The sequence below is a fragment of the Struthio camelus genome, chromosome 5, assembly GCF_040807025.1.
Source record: "Struthio camelus isolate bStrCam1 chromosome 5, bStrCam1.hap1, whole genome shotgun sequence".
NCBI classification, from domain to species: Eukaryota; Metazoa; Chordata; class Aves; order Struthioniformes; family Struthionidae; genus Struthio; species Struthio camelus.
This window is the reverse complement of record NC_090946.1, coordinates 67,339,541-67,358,365: the sequence shown is the minus strand read 5'-3', so window position 1 is coordinate 67,358,365 and position 18,825 is coordinate 67,339,541. Positions and strand designations below refer to the sequence as shown.

Genomic DNA, 18,825 nt, shown 5'->3' with positions numbered 1-18,825 from the left:
TCCTCCCTCATTTTCTCTCTCTCTTTCTCTTTCCCTTTCTCTCTTTTTTCTTTTTCCTTTTTCCTTTTTTTTAATGTCTCTACCCCTCTAAGGGTGAGATTGTCCAACATCAATCAAAAAGAACTGTAAGACTGCAATATAAATTGTTCTCTCTATCTATATCTCATAACAGTCCTCTGCTTGTAGGCAGTGGTGGAAGCTCTACTGTAGATTAGACAGAGTGGGCAATAGTAAAAAACAAAAACAAGCCCAAACCTCTTCCCAAGAGCACATGTATTGCTATACAAACATGTAACTAGGAAGGCTTCTCACTTCTCTGTCTCACAAGGCTTTTTATCCAAAGTGATCTTTTGCTTCAGGCTAGGAATGTGACAGAGGGTGCCTTCAGGTCAGGCTGTTGTAGCCTGCACAGCAGCTGAGAGACTTGGCCACTACAATGCATGGTATAAGAACGTACTGGTGGCCATATAGTGAGATCAAAGGTCCATCTAGCCAAGTATCTCTATCTGATAGACAGTGGCCAAAAGGGGGTACCTTGTATAAGAACAGGGCAAGCAGTCTTCGCCGTTTCCTCAAGTAACCATCTAGTCTCCACCTGTTCGCAAGTCAGTGACTTGCAGAACCAGAATGGAGTTCTCCGTGGTTACTAACCATGGATGCATTTCTCTTCTGTGAACTTGTTCTGTTTACTTCTCCCTGTAAACCGTCACTAAACATTTTGCTCCCACAGCATCTGCTTGCGAGGAGCTCCACAACACAACTACACTGTCTGTGAAGAGACACCTCCCTTTATTTTGTTTTTAAACCTGTCTCCTGATGGTTTCATTTGATGGTCCCTAGTTGTTCTGCTGGGAGAGACAACCACCAGTTAGTCTCTGTCAGTGCCACTTACAATGTTAGAGACCTCACTCAAAGAAAAAAAATTATTTTGTCAAATCTTAGTCTTTTTCCTTTCTTCAGATCAAGTATCCTTTCTCTGACCACCTCTCTTGCATCAAAGGATGAAAAGAATTTTTTGTCACCAAAAAGTCCATCTGCCAGATAAGTAGTCAAGAGCATGATGTCTGTCAGCACCTTCATTTCTCGTAAAGCATAGAGAAGGCAGGTCATCCACCCACTTTTTATCAGAGCCAACCTTTCCTAGGCAGAGAACACAACAGTAAACACTGTGCCAAACCCACTGCAGCTTTGAGATCATGTTAGGAAACATGCCAGGACCAGCACTGCCTGGTAGTCGTAGGTGGATATTGGGAAAAAGGTAACCAGAAGGAGTGCTGGTAATATGCAGCTCCTTATTCTCCTCTTGCTCTCACGGTGAAGTATTCACCAAGGAGTGTGTGGGCTTCATGCTTGGAGAAACTAACATACAGACAAATTATTAATGCCAGTGCACAAACAAGGAGAGAATCTATCTCCTGTAGAAATGTGCTCCATTGGTTCCCCAGAGCTCTTCAGGATGTCTATGTATTTCATTACTGGTACCTCTGGATCTTTTATAAGTGACTGGTAGGGGCTCCAGTGTCCCAGTACTCAACTGGGGTACAGTCCCTTTCCTGATGTGCCAGCAGTGTCTGCTTAAGCACCAGGCATCTCAGATTTGAACAGCGTTCAGCGCTAGGGCATCTCTATTTCTCTGCTACGGAGGAGGAAAATGCATTAGAACTCCTCCTAATGTATTAGGACTTGCACTCATTGCTTTTTGGAAGTAACCTGGACCACAAGTTGTCGTTGTCTGAGTTATTAAAAATAGACAGGTCCTGAGAAATTGTGAGATTTGACCAGAGCAGGCAAGTTTCAGGCTGAATAGCCTGTCTCTGTACTTGAAGAACAAACTGTTAGTACAAGATACGAGTAGAGCAACTGTATTTAGAAACATGTTTCCAGGGAAACATTAGTTTCTTTGGAAGACAAGCCTGAGACATGAAATTTTATGTGACTCTTGGGACAAATGTAAGTTTAAAGACTTTTTTTTCCCCCTACTTTTTATAGCAAGTACATTCTGCTCCAGATTTATCTGTTTCAGACCTTTATGGTAAAACCTATTTTAATTGTGGAGTCCAGTAGCTCAGTGAATTTCATTAAAAAAGGGCCCATATCAGCTGGCATTTAGATATCTGTCCACTACATAGCAACTGAAATCAAATGAGCACTTTCTAATCAGGTTCTTACATACCATGCAAAGTGTGACTTTAAGACCAGGGCTCGAGATGTAATTTGGCTTATTGTGCAACTTCAGACGAGTCAATTAACTGTAATTTAATTGGTACAATGGTAAATTCTTACCTTCATCCCTAAAATTGTGAGGATTAATTTATTAACTTTCTGGAAATCTAGAGAAAAAGGGACTAGTATGTACTGGCCAAAAGTTTTTCCTTTGACCAGCTCTTCTTGCTGAAATCAGACAGTTTTATCTCTTAAGCAGTTGACAACTCCCTTGCAAGACAATTTACCTAGAAGACTGTTTACTCTAATTTGATAATCTAAATCTGTGTTCTTTATCAAGGAAATTTCTGTTAAAATTACAAATACTATGAACTTGTAGAAGTATTTCTTATCATTATTTTGTAAATTATAATTTACTTATTTAGAAACTCAAAGTTTTTTCTTCTCTGTACCTTATCAGTGACAAAAACATGTCCTCTGCCATGTGATTGTACTTCTAAGCTCGATTGTATCACTTTTTAATCTTTTATAGAAATCAGTGGTCTGAAAGTATATAAATGTGTGGAATTATTAATCAAGCTTTAAAATCCAATGTTCTACAAACAGTGGACACAGAAGTAAATAAATAGGTTATTATTTTTTCCAAAGAGACGTATGAACCAATAGTGGCATTTGTAAAAAGTCAGCATTTATCTCTGTGTTTTGTTTTCTAGCCAAGGTAGAAAAGGGCAGATGGAGTTTGTCTCTTGAGAGTTTGAATGGCCCATGTTGCTTGCTTCTCCCCCATTAATATCAAAGTGTCTTTGTTTGCTTACACAGGGAAGGTTAATGTGCATGTCCATAAAACAATTCTAAAATTATACCTTTTCCAACTGCTTAGTGTTGAAAGAACAGAGTAACTATTATTTATGTTAAAAAAAAAAAACCTGACTATGGATTAAATCTGCTTGTTTTAGCAGACAAATGAAAGCTAAATCCTGATGCCTGTCTTTAGTTGTGGGTACTGTCAAGGAAGAGTCTCTCTGGTACGCAGTGGTGCCCAGAGCATTGCAGGGTGTGAGATGAGTGGGAGATAAAGGCTCTCTCGGACCTTAGAAGAGGTGTGCTGTATGTTGTGGTGGCATAGCATCAAGTCCTGTTTAAATTATTTTCCTTGGGATTTTCTGACGAGTTTTTCCTACTTAATTTCCACCCATACGTTTCATCTGGCATATCTCTTTGTGAATAGTTGCATTACTGCCTTTGGTCTGTATTTGCTTTCTTTGCTTTTCCTTTATCACCTGTGCTATGCCCTGATCTCCAGCAAAACAGGGAGAGCCCTCTCCCGAGGACCTGCTCCCCAGTCCCACGGTCCCTAATCACTCTGAACAACCACAGAACATGAAAATGAAGTGTGCATATTATTAGTATTGCTATTGCTGGCCATTTAAAAACAAACAAAAAGTGAAACAACTGGTCTGCTGGCCAGACACAGCTGCAGTCAATAGAGCTGAGTGGCAGTAAAGCGACATGAAGTGAAGTTATTTTTCAATCAAGTTAGGCTTTGCTGTACTAATCCACTGAAACGGCAAAGGCTGTTTTCAGTAAACTCGTCACTTTATTAAATGGAAATCAAAGCCAAAGGAAATCCACTTAAGAAAGAAGAGTTAAATAATGTAATTCTGCAGCTGTGGAAATAAACTGAAACAGAGAAGCTATATTTTCAAAGCCATTCTTGCAGCTAAATTGCAATCATTACTATTAATTGTGAAAATAAACAAAAGAGAATGCGCGCAGTCATGAAAAGTTTCACTTTCTTCTCCCAAATGAAGTTACATGAAACAAAATTCCCATCCCAACTTTTCTGGCGACTTGCTTATAAATGTAATCTTTATGAGCAAGGAAAGAATGACCTGCGGATGGATTTCAGTTGTAACTTTTTACCCCTTTTTTCCCAACATTCTGAGAGTTGGTAGGTGAAAGGTACTGGAGTCTTTACAGTTTTCTGCTTTGGGATCAATTTTTATACAATTGCGACAGAAGCTTGCAGAAGATCGGAGTATCGTTGTATCAGCTGCTGTTAACGTTTCTTTCCTGTCTGGGTAAAGACATGATCTTAAGAAACAGTAATTGTGATCCTTGTAAGTAATATAGATGCATAGACAAAAATCCTCTTATGAATTGTTTACTGTATGTACATCAGGGCCTGACTGTGTAGTTGTCACTGAAGTATCTGAATGCCTTTGCAATGTTTGTGGATTTAATTTTCTCATTCATGCTTTTGAAGCATGACTGGTTCCCCTCTTAAAGATGAGAAGCACAGAGATCATGGAAATTTGCCTAAGGTCTGAGAGGAAGTCCTTCATCCGTTTAAACCTTCATTTGAGCCTTCTATTCTCCATGTTCTACATATATATGTATTTTTAATAGCGTTCATAGCCTAGTATCCATGATTTTCTTAGCAACATGCTGTGGTAGAGTCTAAGTGCTGTTTGGCATTGAGAGTCCCGTTTGTTTTTTTAATGATGCCTCAGTTTGAAGGTAGCATCATGTGCTTAAAGACTTAACTCTTTCCCTCTTGCTATGCATGAGGCTGCAATCAGGCAGTTGTATTCCTATTTTTTTTTCTTTATGAAGATTTTATTGTGTTTCTCATCCTGAGGGGAATTGTATGATCATGTTTTAGTTATGATTACACAGTCCTCTGGTCTGACTTTGCTTCTGCCCCGTGTGACTGCTTTGATGAAGCTCATTGCCATGCACACTGTAGGCCTGCAGAGTCCTTGGCATATTTAATAATGTCTCCCTGACCGCCAAATGACCGCCGACACCTGGGGTATACAGACTCAGGCTTTCAAAACTCATGAGTCAGGCCTCAGACTGCTGAAATGTTTGGTTTGCCTTAGGTCATTTTGTACAGCTGGAAAGAGTAGAAACTGTTCATAAGAGTTAAGCTTCTCACCTGAAAACCTGGCTGTCAAAACCAAGCAATTGCTGAATACTGAGAGCAAGGCAGGACACTGGCTGACTGATGGGAATCCTTTCCATCTGCAAAAACTTTTCAGCTTAAAGCGCCACGTGAAGACATAATGACTCAAATATGGCTCTAATACGGCTCTTTGAGATTCAGGAATGTATGCTTTTTTTGAATAAGAGTTGGAAATCATCTGTGAGTAGGCAACTGTCATAGTACTAAAACAGCTTTTAAGCCTCTGGGTGCTTACCAGTCTGGACAGAGACATGGCCTTAGTGAAGAGGATATCTTGTCATCCCCTCTCTTCCCAAAATTGGATGTCCATGCTTGCATTAGGTTGGCTGATTTCAATGCTGTTGATAAGGAGGTGTTGCTGACCTGCCCACTTCTGCCAGAGACTGCACACATGACAGCTTTCCTAGTGCTTTTTTCATATTTCACTAGATTTTCCAGCAGAATTGCTTTTTCTTCAAGGAACTTCTTTAAGGAACTCATATGTGTGGTCCTGAAAGCAGCAAAGTCCTGGTGTCCCCTTCCATCGCTCTTTCATCCGTCTCACATTCCCCAGAAGGAGAACAATGGAGGCTAAATAGCGATTTTTCTGTTGGAGAGCGTGTACGTACCAGCTCTGTTAAGATCTGTACGCCTAAAGAAGGTGGATGCGTTATCTATTAACTATATCCAGCACATACCAGCAGTCTTGTGTGCTGAAAGTGGCAGGTGTGCTTGTCACAGTGAAGAAAAGAGCAGAACAGGAGCTGACTGATTAGAGCTTTTTGACTCCTACGGAAGTAGGAATGTTGTCAGTCTTCACGCTCTGCATTATTCCCACTACACAACATTCATGGCTTGATGTGGTGAAGGGATTAAAAATGTGAGGAACACACAGTAGTCAGAGTCCTGTCCTTCTGGCTCGAGGTGAGAGATGCAAGGCAGTGCAAAAGCAATGTTGTGGGAGAGAGGGTGAGCTCATCTGGTAGTGTTTAGACACATACGCGGTCTTAGGCCAAAGGTTCATGTACACTGTAGCCAGCCCTGATGCCAAAAAGCTGTTTGATGCCTTCCCTGGTGCTGGCTGAATTGTTTGCTAAGCCTCTTAGTGGCAGAGCTGATCTATACTAGTTAAAGGGTTTGTGAAACCACCCTTTGGCATGACGCAGCTCTGACTGAAGTTCCTCTGAGCACAGACTGCTGTGACTGAATGGCTCCTTCCCTTGATCTCTCTAATAGTCTTGGGAAGTGGCTGAGAGCTCCCTGAAGCTGGAAAAAAATCATTTAATCATTTATCATAAAAAAAACCTCATTCAAAGTGCCGCACAAAACAGACCCTCCAACAGAAGCTCCTCCCCTTTTTTTAGTGTCTTTATGCCCCTTATGCTATATAAAGTATGACATATATTTGAAGGTCCACCTTTTTCTGGAATGTCTCATTAGCATTCTTTTTAGTACAAGCTAATACAGCAAATAAAATGGCATGCTTCCCATTTTGAAGTATATCTCTTAAATCCATCTCAGGAGGGAATGTTATGCATGTTGAGCACAGTTCAAAGCAACAAAATACATGTTCTTTCCATAAGCTTTTTTTTTTTTTTTTAAGCTTGCCTCTTGGAAAGGTGTGATGTCTTGGAAATGCCACTGAGCGTATTAAAGGAAGGGCTTGTTGTATGATGAGTAGCTGGCACTCTTCTGGTGAGGCCATCCTGCGTCTCTGCTCCTATTCCTTCATCATCCTCCATGAGCCTCTACATTTCAGTGTTCATCACTGTGAAATCAAATTAGACCTGTCCTCAGGGCTGGCCATTCTGGAGTTGCTTGAATTGCTTCTAATTAGAGAGACAGTGCTGGTCCCTGAAGTTGTCAGTGCTCTCATTTTCTCGTTTATAATGAGAAAGAATGCTATGTCTTGTGCCTTAGAAGGTGAAAGCCTCATAAGGACATTCACAGAAATAGAGCTCACGGGATTGAAGATACTGTGCAAACACAGTATGGCTATGTAGTAACAGGCTTTTGCTTGAAATAAGGTGGTCTTGCTATGAGCAATACTGCCTGTCCGAAATACCTATCTGCTAAATTCTAAACTCTGTTTCTGGAAACGTCCATAAATAACATAAATACTTACTTAGAACTTAAGCCTAAATTCTTTTGTAGGTTTGCTTTTCCTCCTGGGTGGACATTCCATGTGGGACATGAAGAAGAAAGTGCAGTTTCAGAGTTCCTACCTCATTCTCATTTGAGTTTTGGAAAACAGTTACAATAAAAGAGAGAAGTAGAAAGGTTGCTGTTGTCCTGGAAATTATAAATGAACTGTTTAATGAAGGGGTCTTAAGGCATGATAGTATTAGTGTTGAAGACACATGCAGTGTCTACAGCTTATGGTGCTCTGGTCTTTTGATGGCTTTGGTTTTAACACCAGAGAATGGTACTATTTTAGTTTTGGATTCTCAAAGCAACAGAACCACTATACAAACTTCTTTTTCTTGGGTTTTCAGTCTGACAGTTTTGCTGAAACATGGCTTCAGGTGTTCAGCTAAAAATATGGAGTTCCATCTAGAGCTTCAGTCACTTGAGGGCTACGTTGACACATTTTGGGAAACTGCTAAAAAGAACTGGGCTCCTAAGCACTATGGCAGGCCTCAATCCAAGCTCAGTCCATGGTGGTATGGTTTTGTCTGACACCTTCTGGTTTTGATTAATGCGTAAACTCTGCCAATGCTATTTCTGAATGATCTTCACACTTTATAGCCTGGTTTCAAAGCCTGCTGAAGCAAAGGAAAGGCTGTTACTGACTTCAGTTGAAACATTGCTTCACATAATCTCTTCCAGGCAGGGAGGCGGAAGTCTCCTGTTGTACTTCATCTTATTTGCTGTACAAGGAAAAAATAATTTCTGTGTTAACTTCTAACAACTGGATAGTGCTACCTGTAATAATACCCAGGATTCCCAACTAATGATTCGCTACACTATCTAAAGCAATGCTCACGAGCGTGCAGAGGGGCCCAGGCTTTCTGCTGCAGTGGTCCATGAAACCTGGGTTAGGGTCAGAGAGGGGCCTGTTGTCCAGCCTCTCCTACCAGGAGGCAGGCTGCGACTGACTCAGCTGAACAATCCACGTTGCCATCATTGATCTGCTCAATGCTTCTTCTATGGGGGCCATCTTTTTCTTAGGAAAACAGGTGCAGTTCTCTTGAAGCACGCCTCCTAAAATATCTTTTAAGACAAATGGCAACTTTCTTGGAGTGTCCGCTGGTCCCTGTTAGGTTCTTGCCTTTTATGATGCATCTGAAAATGGACCTCTACTGTAGTTCAGCTTTTTAGCCCTCTTATTTTAACTCTGGCAGGTTATACTCTGGTTTCATCCATTTTTAAATTACAGTTGCTAAGTGGCTGCTGTCACGCTCTAAGATGCAGCATATTACACTGTAGCTCCAATATCTTCCTGTGTTTTTGTTTTTTTTCTCTCCATTTCTCCAAGAATGGTTTTCTACCCTCTACTTCAGATCACGTCTGGCCCACAACAGAGAAAGCATCTGCTTATTCCTCCAAAGCCACAGGATTTTGTTCTAGTTAATATTAATCTCCATCAGTCTCTTCAATCTGCTCTTAGAGTTGCATGTACTTCTGCGTGTTTCTAATGTTTATTTGACCACCATGCTCCTCACTCTGCTTCTGCTGTGCTGCTTAGTGGCTTTGATAAGAGACATTAAAGGGAGGAAGAAGTGGGGGGGAATGCGGACCGCAGTGTGATTACGTAGTTCCTTCACTAGGGAGATCTGTCCAAGCTGCTAGGCCTCTCTCTTTCCTGAGTATATCAGTAGGTTTTGGTGGCCTGTGCGGTGGGTTGGTCTTTTGGGGTTTTAATACTGTCTTTTGTAGTACTGTACATGTGTGATTTCAGTTTTGCTTGCTTCTTTTTACTTCGGATCCTCTTCCTAGAGCTGCAGTGTCCTGTTTGGAAGGCTTCGATAAGCATTTTCAGTTTGAATCATGAACTAGCTGGCTAACCTTCCCAGATTCTTTGGGGACAATGGGGGAAGCATAAAAGAGAAATGCAGAAGTCACTGGAACTCCAGTGGGCACTTCTTTGTGATTTCATGGCTTCTGAAAAGTGGTTCTGTGTCATGCCATGTCTGCGGTTGCCTTTCCCTACCTGATTTTAGAAAATAAAACTACTGTCTTCTAACTGTTTCTCACAGTAAAAGGCAAATTCCGAACAAGATTGTATGTCTCTGGCAATTGTCTCACAAGCCCTTCTGTTCCATCTTGCAGTACGTGGAGGGTACTGCTTATTGATTGCAAGAGTTCAAATTTTGCTTTCCAGACTTGACTCTTGTAACGCGCCCCGGGAAGCTGCTCTGGGGATCTGTTTGAAATCAGCTGTATTGCCAGCCTCCTTCGCCTGCATTCTCTTCCTTCTACTCACAAACTCAGTTACAGTGTTTTCAAATGCATAAAAGTGCAGCTAATCACCAGGCTGTTAGCATTAACTGACAAATATAGGAAGCAGTGGGAATCTGGGCCCAAACTAGCTCTCATCTGTTTCTGAATGTCAAGAAATATCCCTGACACATAGTGTGGGTTTTGTTGGGGTTTTTTTGCTCCGCTCCAATTACTCAGGCTTTAGCACTGCTGTCAGAACTGATGTAAAGCAGAATATCTTGTTGCATTTCAGCTTTTGATGTCTCAACAAAACAATCCAGCCAGAAGGATTTTTTTCTTCTCTGGAAAGAAAAAACATAAACAATAAGGAATGTTTCACAGTCTAGATGTTCTAGGCTTGCCACAACAAATAAGTAATTTGTGACTCTGTGATTCTGTTTGGTGAAATGCAGAGGAGTGGAGATGGAGCCGGAGTGGACTTTGGTTGTGACTTAGTGCCTTTATTTCGTTGAGGTAAGATGGCTTCTGGAAGCTATTGTTCTTTTATCTTCTTCTTAGATGCTACAGGATGAGCACAGAGATCTTGAATTAGGAGTGATACACAGATATGAATAAAATTGGTGCAGATATTGGTATAAGTACCGGTGTTCCTCATGACAGTGGAAGGGAAACAGCTGTGGTGGTGCTGGTAAAATCATGAAGCGTGAAGTTCATTCAAGAGTCATTCTTCTAACTAGTAACAAGATAGGACAAACTTGTTCCTGGCAGAATGCAATGACTATAACTTTGTTATTTTCAGGAGAAGGGCACTCCTGATCTTACCTTTGAGCAAGTGAAGAGAATCAGACCTGATATATGCAATTAGGTAGAAAAGTTTCAAAAAGAGGTTGAAGTTAAGCACTGACCTCTAAAGCACTCAGCTGATGGCACAGCTGTAGACTGAGTGTTGTGCATTCAGCTCACCACAGAGTTTGGGACCAAGATACCCCAAAGAAATATCAGTAGTCCCAAGAGATAAGGCATTTGTAAAAACTAATACTCATAGAGCAGAAAACATTGGAACACAGTGAACCCTAGGCCAGAAGAAACTCTCGGATCAAGTCTTTCTAAATGTGCAATGCTCCTATATGGCTGATAACAGCAAGTCCTGTCTATCTTTGTGCGCAAAAGGAGGTATTGAGCTCCTTGCACAACATGTAATATATCACAACAAAACATGGTGTGCACAACTTGAGAAGTCCTGTGTTACTTAAATTGCTTGCAAGATCAACAGTTCCAAAGCCATTGAATTCAACCTAATTACTACTCTGTTGGGCCCGGTCACATTCCCAGGAAATGCTGATGTCTGTTTCATTCAGAGTGTTTAGAATAGGATTGCATTTCTTTTTGGCAAATGTCAAATTCTGTTTAATGAGAATATTCCTGGTATGTAAATGAGAAAATTTGTTAATCTGTTCAATAACACTTTCCATGCTTATAAAAAGTCATCAGAACAGAGATGTTTACTTTGTGGATGAAGGGTGCAGGGAGGGGGATCTTTACCATCTGCCAGTTCCAAATTACTTTTCATGGGGGAAAATAAATCCCTCTCACTGGAAGCTATTTTGATCATTCCTAGTAGTGATACTTTATATGGGATTTTTCTTCCAGAGCATGGTGGAGTTTACAAGTAAATTCATCTATGTAGTGCTTTGGTAAGAAGAACATCTGCCTCAGACATTGTGAGGATTGAAGTACTAGAGTTTTTAAAGACTCTTGTATTCATCCTCCAGTATTTTGGTCAGTGTGTGTAATCCCATCACACGAGACATACCAGTTGCAGCAGTAAATATTTTGCTGTAACCAGAAACTGAACTCTAAAAGAAGCCAGTTTAACTGCAGCTAATCAAAGTGTAGTGCCTGAGGTCCGGTGATGTTTGTATTCTGCAGTGCCAACCAGAATTTTAAAGAATTTTGAACCAGTAAGACTCAGACTCTGCAACTTTGATGAAACAAAAAAGCCTCAAGCTTTCAACACCTGCCATAGAAATTTAATAAGGACTCTAATAAATGAGTCAGTTTCAACAAACAATTAACTTAACAACTTCATCTGGAAGACTAAGAGGCCCTATTTCATAGGAGGTAACCTGAGAGCAGCCTCTATGTTATATAGGGTAGTTAATGTTTCCTTTAGAAAACCAGAGTTTTTAGGATTTAATATTTCATGTGCTCCAAATTACATCAAATTGGCATATGGTACACAACAAAGCCTCTAACCCCTGTATAGATCAGAAAGAAAATTATATTAATCCTTTAAGCTGTTTGGAGGTTTCTAAAGCACAAGGAAAATACACAATTCCCAGGAATTCAGAAGCTTATAAAATGCCTTTTGTGGGCAATTTGGATAAAATTATTCCTTATGCTTTGATTATGCTATTAAAATTCACACTTCTACAAATATGGAGCTTTCCTCATAAGTACTGAGTGCTTACCGAGTAGTATAGCTGGACTCCACCATATGGATTTGAGAGGCATGTGTTTTCCTACATGTTGTCTTATGTCATGCTGTGAGCTATTTTTTCAGCAACTTGCAAAAATATAAGTTAGAGATTAAGTCTCAGAGGTGACATAGTTCAATGTGTTTAATGTAATTCTGTGTTCAGATGAACCAGTTGTAGGTAGAAAATTAATTGCACTTCTTCCTGCCCTACTTTATACATCTCGTCTTAAACTCTACATTTATTTTGCCATGAGCTGCTTTCTCCCGCCCAGCCTCCCTTTCTCTCTCTTTTTTTTTTCTTGCCTCTTATTACCCTTCCCAGGTAGGATTTGTTACTTCCTGCACGTCCCCTCTCTTTCGTATGCCCTCCTCCTTCTTCCTTTTGCATCTGACCTTTGTCCCATGTATTGAATTTGAACACTAAAAGCTCTCCTGCATAAGGATCTGTGCTTCTTTAAAGATCTGATGGTATGTTATTACCTAACATCAACATCCTATATCTAACGTCACATTGTTTATTGTAAATAAAGTTGTGGCCCTTATTTGCCCAGATGACGTATGCAATTACTTGCATATACATAGGCAAAAATGGTAGAATAGCATGCTAGGATCCATATGTCTCAGCTGCTTTGTATACTGAAGCTTATTAGACACAGAACTGAGTCAGACATCACCTTTTCTGGTGATTTGACAGTAATTCAGCTTGGCTATTCAGTGCCATCAGTCCCTGTCTTTGTATGCACCTAATTAAAACAAAAAATACGGCAATTCTCGATTAACAATATTGCTGGTAGCCTCATTATTATGTGCTAAAAAAAAAAAAAAGGTTTTCATGTCTGGAAACACTGTCTGCAGTGTTTGAGACAAAGTAGGGCAAGGCAGCTTGGAACGTGGTAGGCAGCAAATGTGTAATTTTATATAAGACTGATTTTTAAAGAGGTCAATCTGGCTTCCTTCATGAACATTAAATTTACAGAGAAAATAATATTCAGACTTGATACCATGATGAACTAGTAATCATAAATACCTAGGCTGAGTCACAGTTTAAGTATGCTGTAGAGTCCAATTTAAAATCTAGTTCTCATTTTATTTAGTAGCCTAGAGTTTGGGTGGTTCAAAAGGAGACTGCTGTTCATTAGAGACTGATTGATTGTTTGGCTGCATGAGTTGAATTTTTGGGGTGAGGAAGGAAGAAGTAGAGGAATTCATACTCCATTTCCCAAGACTTAGGGTATCTGAACCACATTTTGGAGTTAGGCTAGCCAATGAAGAATTAAAATATGATGTATTTCCCATATTTTTTGTTGTTGTTTAATGAGAAGTGCTAATTTCTCCTGATCTAAGACCTTGGCAGATGCCCAGACTCTTGATCTCCAGAGCCATAAAGGATATGAGTTGGTTCTGTGGTGGCCAGTGGTTACTGATGCAGTGGATGTGGCACGATTCTCCTGGCAAGTTATTACTTCTGAAGTCAAGGGCAGGCACAGCACCCTCTTTCATATTTAGGTGGCCAGCACCGCCATTTCCATCTTGAAAACTTGCCTAATGTTAATAACATGTCTATTTTATATAGAGGTTATAACATCTGGTAGAAGCTCCTGGGAAGTTGGCTTTTGTGCATATCGGTTATAAAACCGATAGTTAAGGAGATGTCTTGAAGGGAATCTGTAAGTGAATCTAAAAGCTAACATAGTCTATTATGAAGGTCTTAACATCATCTGCTAATGATATCCTGGCTGAAATGCTAGTAGCTGTGGAGGCAAATTTAAGTGACCTCCTTTGCTTTGGGAGTAACACCCATGCGTGCAAATCAAGCAGTTTTCTGAAGCTATGTAATTGCATGCAGACAAGTGCTCCCCTCAGATCGGTTTCCACTTTTCATAGTTCCTCAATATAGCCCAGGCCCATGGTGGTGTATCTCAGACAATTATTCATAACCGGTTCTACAACAGCAGAATAAACACTATTTAAAAGCAAATCAATATTTGCTATCTCCAATATGTTGTTGAATGTAGAGGCTGTTAGGAGGTTGGCTTCTTGTGGTATTGCAACAAAAATGGCCTTTGGGGAGAGAGGGAGAGATGTGAAGGAGGAAGAACTGGCATTAGGAATGAATGCCTATGCTGGTAGGGGGAAGGTAGGGCTGGTACGGGTAGGGAAGGAAATAGGGCCATGAAGGGAAAGCGCTGAACTTACTTTTGCTGGTTCATATTAGCTTAGCCTTGAATTTGTTCAAGCGGTCTTTGAACTAGCTTAGCTTTATGCTGTGGCAGATCAGTTTCCTTTGCCAGAACACTTGACAAACCAGAATACATATCTTTGTGACTCCTTATTTGCAAACTGACTAGGGTGCACGTATTGTAACCAAGCCAAATTCTGCTCTCCTCTGGGATATGGCAGTGGGGCAGAGACATGCGTAGGCTACAGTAGGCTCACCAGGCTACCAGCACACTTTTTTCCCCCAGTAGAGTTTTCTTCCTCCCTAGATTATTGCAGCTAATATCTGTGCTGTACTCATGTACTTTGATAGAAATACTGTGCCCTTGCAACACACCTGAGACCTTACTGTGAAAGCCTGTCGAATTTGAGATCACTGGAAGCATCCTGAAGGCCTAGCTTCTGGGCAGTGGTCAAAATTTCTTTTTGTATTTTTAATTGTCTCTTATGTCGCAGGCTGATCTGAGCTTAGCAAAATGGCAATTTCTAACTTTTTACTAGTTTCTTGCATTACGTCTTTGAATTCAACCCTCACAGCAAACATCCTTCTTTTCCAGCATAATGCACTGGATTTGTGTGCAGGCCAGCCATATGGTGTGTGTAATTATTATTTTATAATGGTGTTATTGCTCTCTAGCTGCCCAGTAAACCTAGTGCAGTTTCAATAAACTATATACAACAGGGTAGGAACTTTAGACTTGAATGATTTTCTGTACTTTTATACAATAGTAGGTGTGAAGGAGAAAAAAAGATTCCATTCGATTTATAGAAACTGTATAAAGTTTATAGAGTTTCTACAATCCTCACAAATGAAAAGGTTGTGGAGAAGAGAGGCTGTACCAAAACTGGGAGGTCCACAGAGCTAGAGAAGAATAACAGTTAAAGGCACACATCAGTAAATACCTGTGCTGCACTTTTCCCATTAACTCTCCAGTCAAGCATATGGACTGCATTAGGGGTTTGTCTGCCTTAGGGGTTTTTATAAACACATTTCCTCCCCCTTTCTCCTCCCCATCCAGTTGCTATTGCTTTAGACTATTACAAAATCACATAGTGTCTGCCCTAGGTCATTGTTCTTACTCGGAAGAGTTTGTTTGCTGTAGAAACGTTCACTGAATAGTGTCAGTAAACTGTGGATATATGCACGTGCTTTCCTGAACGTGCCTGGGTTTTCTTGGTGTGTGAACTTCCTGAAGCGGTACTACCAGCCTGGCTTGCCCACCCTTTCAGGCATATTGCAACTGTAATTTGCATTGATGGCAGAATTTCTGCAGCAAAATTAAGAGCCAATATGTGCTCAGCTTGGTGGGTAATCTGTAAATAAGCATAGCTCCTCTCACATCCTTAATTACCCTGAAGTTTAAGACTGCCAAAGGGATTGGTGGAAAAATAGGCCCTCACTGAAACCAAGCCTCTGCTGAAATTAGAAAACATTTATTTTGCTTCCATGTACCCTTCTGTGTTTTTAACTTTGATTTTGGTCAACACTGGGAATTTGTATAGCTGGCTCATTTTACAAGACCTCTGGTCCTCCCTGAAGCCTAGCCCTGCCCATCCGAGCAGTCCTGAACATTTCAGACCAGCATAAGAAAGAGGTGATGTAAGCACGGCGTGGCCCTTTCTTCCGCTATTAGTTCCTGCTCCTGCTCCTGTTCTGCCTTCTGCTTTGCACCAGCACATGTATTTAAACAAGAAAAAGTGTATCTGGGAGTAGATCTGGCTTATCATTAACTTCTACCCACCCTTAAAAAGTTAATTTTAAAACAGATCACTTGTCAAAGTTACGCCCTTCACTGTACGCGACACATAGCACTTGCACCGTACAGATGTGCGTGCACAAGTGCACAGAAGGCCAATTCTGGGGCTGGGCTGCTGGAGGAAAGGAAGCCGTAGAAAGACGTGACACAGCTCTTAGTTTATTGTATTTTGAGATTTGTAGGTACTAAATGCTGTGGTTATTTTACTAATATTCTGGAGCCCTAATGTAATTTACAGTTTCATCTGTGGAGAGCTGTTTCAAATCTGTGCACATTCTTCTGAAATATTTTAAAAGAAAAGCCAACAGCAATAATTAGTTTGGCATTTTCCATGTTTTCTAAAGCACTTAAAGGGTAAAGACTTTTTTTTCCCCAATCTTACATAAAATCAGGTTTTACAGGAATAAAGGGACTTGAAAGGCCTGAATGGCTATCAGTGACAGATGTAATTCATGCTGAAAGCTCTATTCCAATACATCAAAATAAGGAAAACAATTATATATATGATTAGAGGCTGCTGACCCTTGAGTTAAAATGATCAAAAAGAACAATATTAAAATTTGATTTACGGAAGCTACTACTTAGCCTCTAATTAGCCTGACCAATAAAAACAAGCCAGACTTTTACAGAATGTGATTTCCCAGAAGGTAGGTTAGCTATTTTCTTATGGTTGAAGAAACACAAAATGGTTATAAAATATATTTGATATGTTCTTTGAGTAAATTGAAATACAGCATATAACTAGTTTTAATAGTTTTTTGTTCATAAATTGCCAGATTTCCTTAATTCAAGTGAAATTTGAGAACCACTTGAGAATAATTGTGTCTAAAATGAAATATTAGTTCTTCAGTCTATTTCATTTGTATTGAATGTATGTGTTACTCTTTTATATTAGAAGGTAAATGAAAGTTGGTCAGAAATATGATTCCTCTTGCACTTTTACTCTAGTTCTCTATGGAAATGGATTCAGGAAATGGCACATGTGATGAAAAACTCTTCAGCTGGCACAAGAGTTATTTGTACAGCACCTAGCGTACAGCACTTCTGGCAAGGAACAAGCGCTCCTTGTCTTATTGCAATGTAAATAAAATGATTTTTTGCTGTAGGGACTGGGAATTTTGATTTAAAATGCACTAGTTAGAAGATAGGGAGGATCTGAGGAAGCTTTTCCATTCAGAGGCAAAAATACAAGATTGTCAGGTTGATTAATGTGCTCCTGTTTCATGGTGCATGCGAGTAAGTACATTGGAATCCACACGAACCCAATATGCATGAAGGTGTCATGGCAGTAGTGCTATAAAGGGACATACAAGGGTCAAACTGCTTGCTCAGAGTCTAACATCACTGGAGAGCTGTTCACCTTTTCAATGCTACATTGAAGATTGCAAACTGAAGAGAGATTTTCTTCAGCATACTTTAAAATGTATCTGCAAACGGATAGATCATGTCTGGGCAAAGAAACTGAACAAAACGCCATGGCTCAACCTTACGTCTCCTCCTCTGGATGGAATACATTTGTTTCATTCACTGGGCTCTCACGAATCCTGCCTTTTTGTGCATGAGTTTTTGAAATTTGCTATAAGCTTCCCCTCTCCTGGAAACTTAAGTGCTGTTTTTTTGTTTCTGTTATTTCTAGTGGAGCGGGAAAATGTACAGAAGAGGACCTTTACCAGATGGATAAACCTACATTTGGGAAAGGTAAGACTAACAAACAGTCATGATAATGAGGTACAAGGACACAACAATAGACAGATTACAGTTTACTCCTTTTAAAATCAATTTAGTTGGAATTTGGAATCAAAGCTGACTAGTATGCATACTTGTGGAGGTTTGGAGGAGAATGAGGGGAAGCTGAAAGCAGCTTTCTGGGTAATGAAAATTGCTTTTCAGGTTCAATGAATGCTTGGCTGGTTTTAGTTCATCTCAAATAGATGTACGTACTTAATGCTACTGGGTGCATTATAGTTATAGTTATAAAATTTACCTGCAAAAGATCAAATGTGGTTTAGGTTGCTCTGAGGTGATGATAACTATGTTATTGCTTGGAATGGAAGTTCCAGTATTAGAAGCATCATCGCCAAAGACATACAGTTCTTCAGGCGATGGCTCAGTCTCAGATCTCCAGATGGGAAAAGATAATTCTTTGTCATTCATTTTTCTGGGGCCTGTATAATGGGTTCTTAACATATGCAGCTATGTTAGAGAACTAATATTTGTTCTTCCCACCAAACTTTCAAGATTTAATTGTTTCTTAATCTCTCCTATATCACACCATAATATGACTACTGAATCTGATTTACTACTCCTATTGACAGTAGGTAAGTACTGACTCATATGAATAGTCTGCGATCCAGAGAAGGACTGTCCCGGTGATGAGGATGAGAGGATTGCAGAAAAATATCGTTAATATTGCTGACATAGTTGCATTCCTTAGTGCAGGGTCAGCACATGAGACCAATGTGCAGAACTTGGACTTGAGTTTGGGCTTCAGAGTACCTTTAATATATGCGGCTAAATTTCTTAAAGTATAAATTGGGACTGAGTTTGGGCTACAAGTTGACTCTGTCTAGCTCCTGCACTTCTTGGGAAGTGATTGCATATCAGACATGGTAAAGCAAAGGGCTTTTAGAAAAAAGGCGTCACATACATAGCTGTTAAAGTCCACTATTCTGCAGTGTCTGTTGCTGAAGGAATGAAAGGATCCTCTTAAATCTTATTGGAAAATGAGAATAAGGCTACTTGGTAATGTTTTGACTAGCAATTGCTCCCGAAGGTCTCTCAGAACGCAGAAAGTGTTATGTGATTCCTTCATGAATCAGGCTCCAGAGCTTTAAATTAACTGCAATTTTGAAAGCTGTCGAAAAGGGTTGTCAAATGTA

The 18,825-nt window shown here is 40.1% G+C and overlaps 1 protein-coding gene across 4 annotated transcripts in view; it reads left to right on the top strand.

Annotated features, from left to right (window-relative positions):
* The window catches only part of CLMN (calmin), an 80,086-nt gene that overhangs the window by 36,757 nt on the left and 24,504 nt on the right, over positions 1-18,825 (top strand). For all 4 annotated transcript variants that reach the window (XM_068946964.1, XM_068946963.1, XM_068946962.1 and 1 more), the window contains exon 2: positions 17,583-17,644. In XM_068946964.1, coding sequence (XP_068803065.1) covers positions 17,583-17,644 — 62 coding nt within the window. The remainder of the gene's footprint in view (positions 1-17,582; positions 17,645-18,825) is intronic.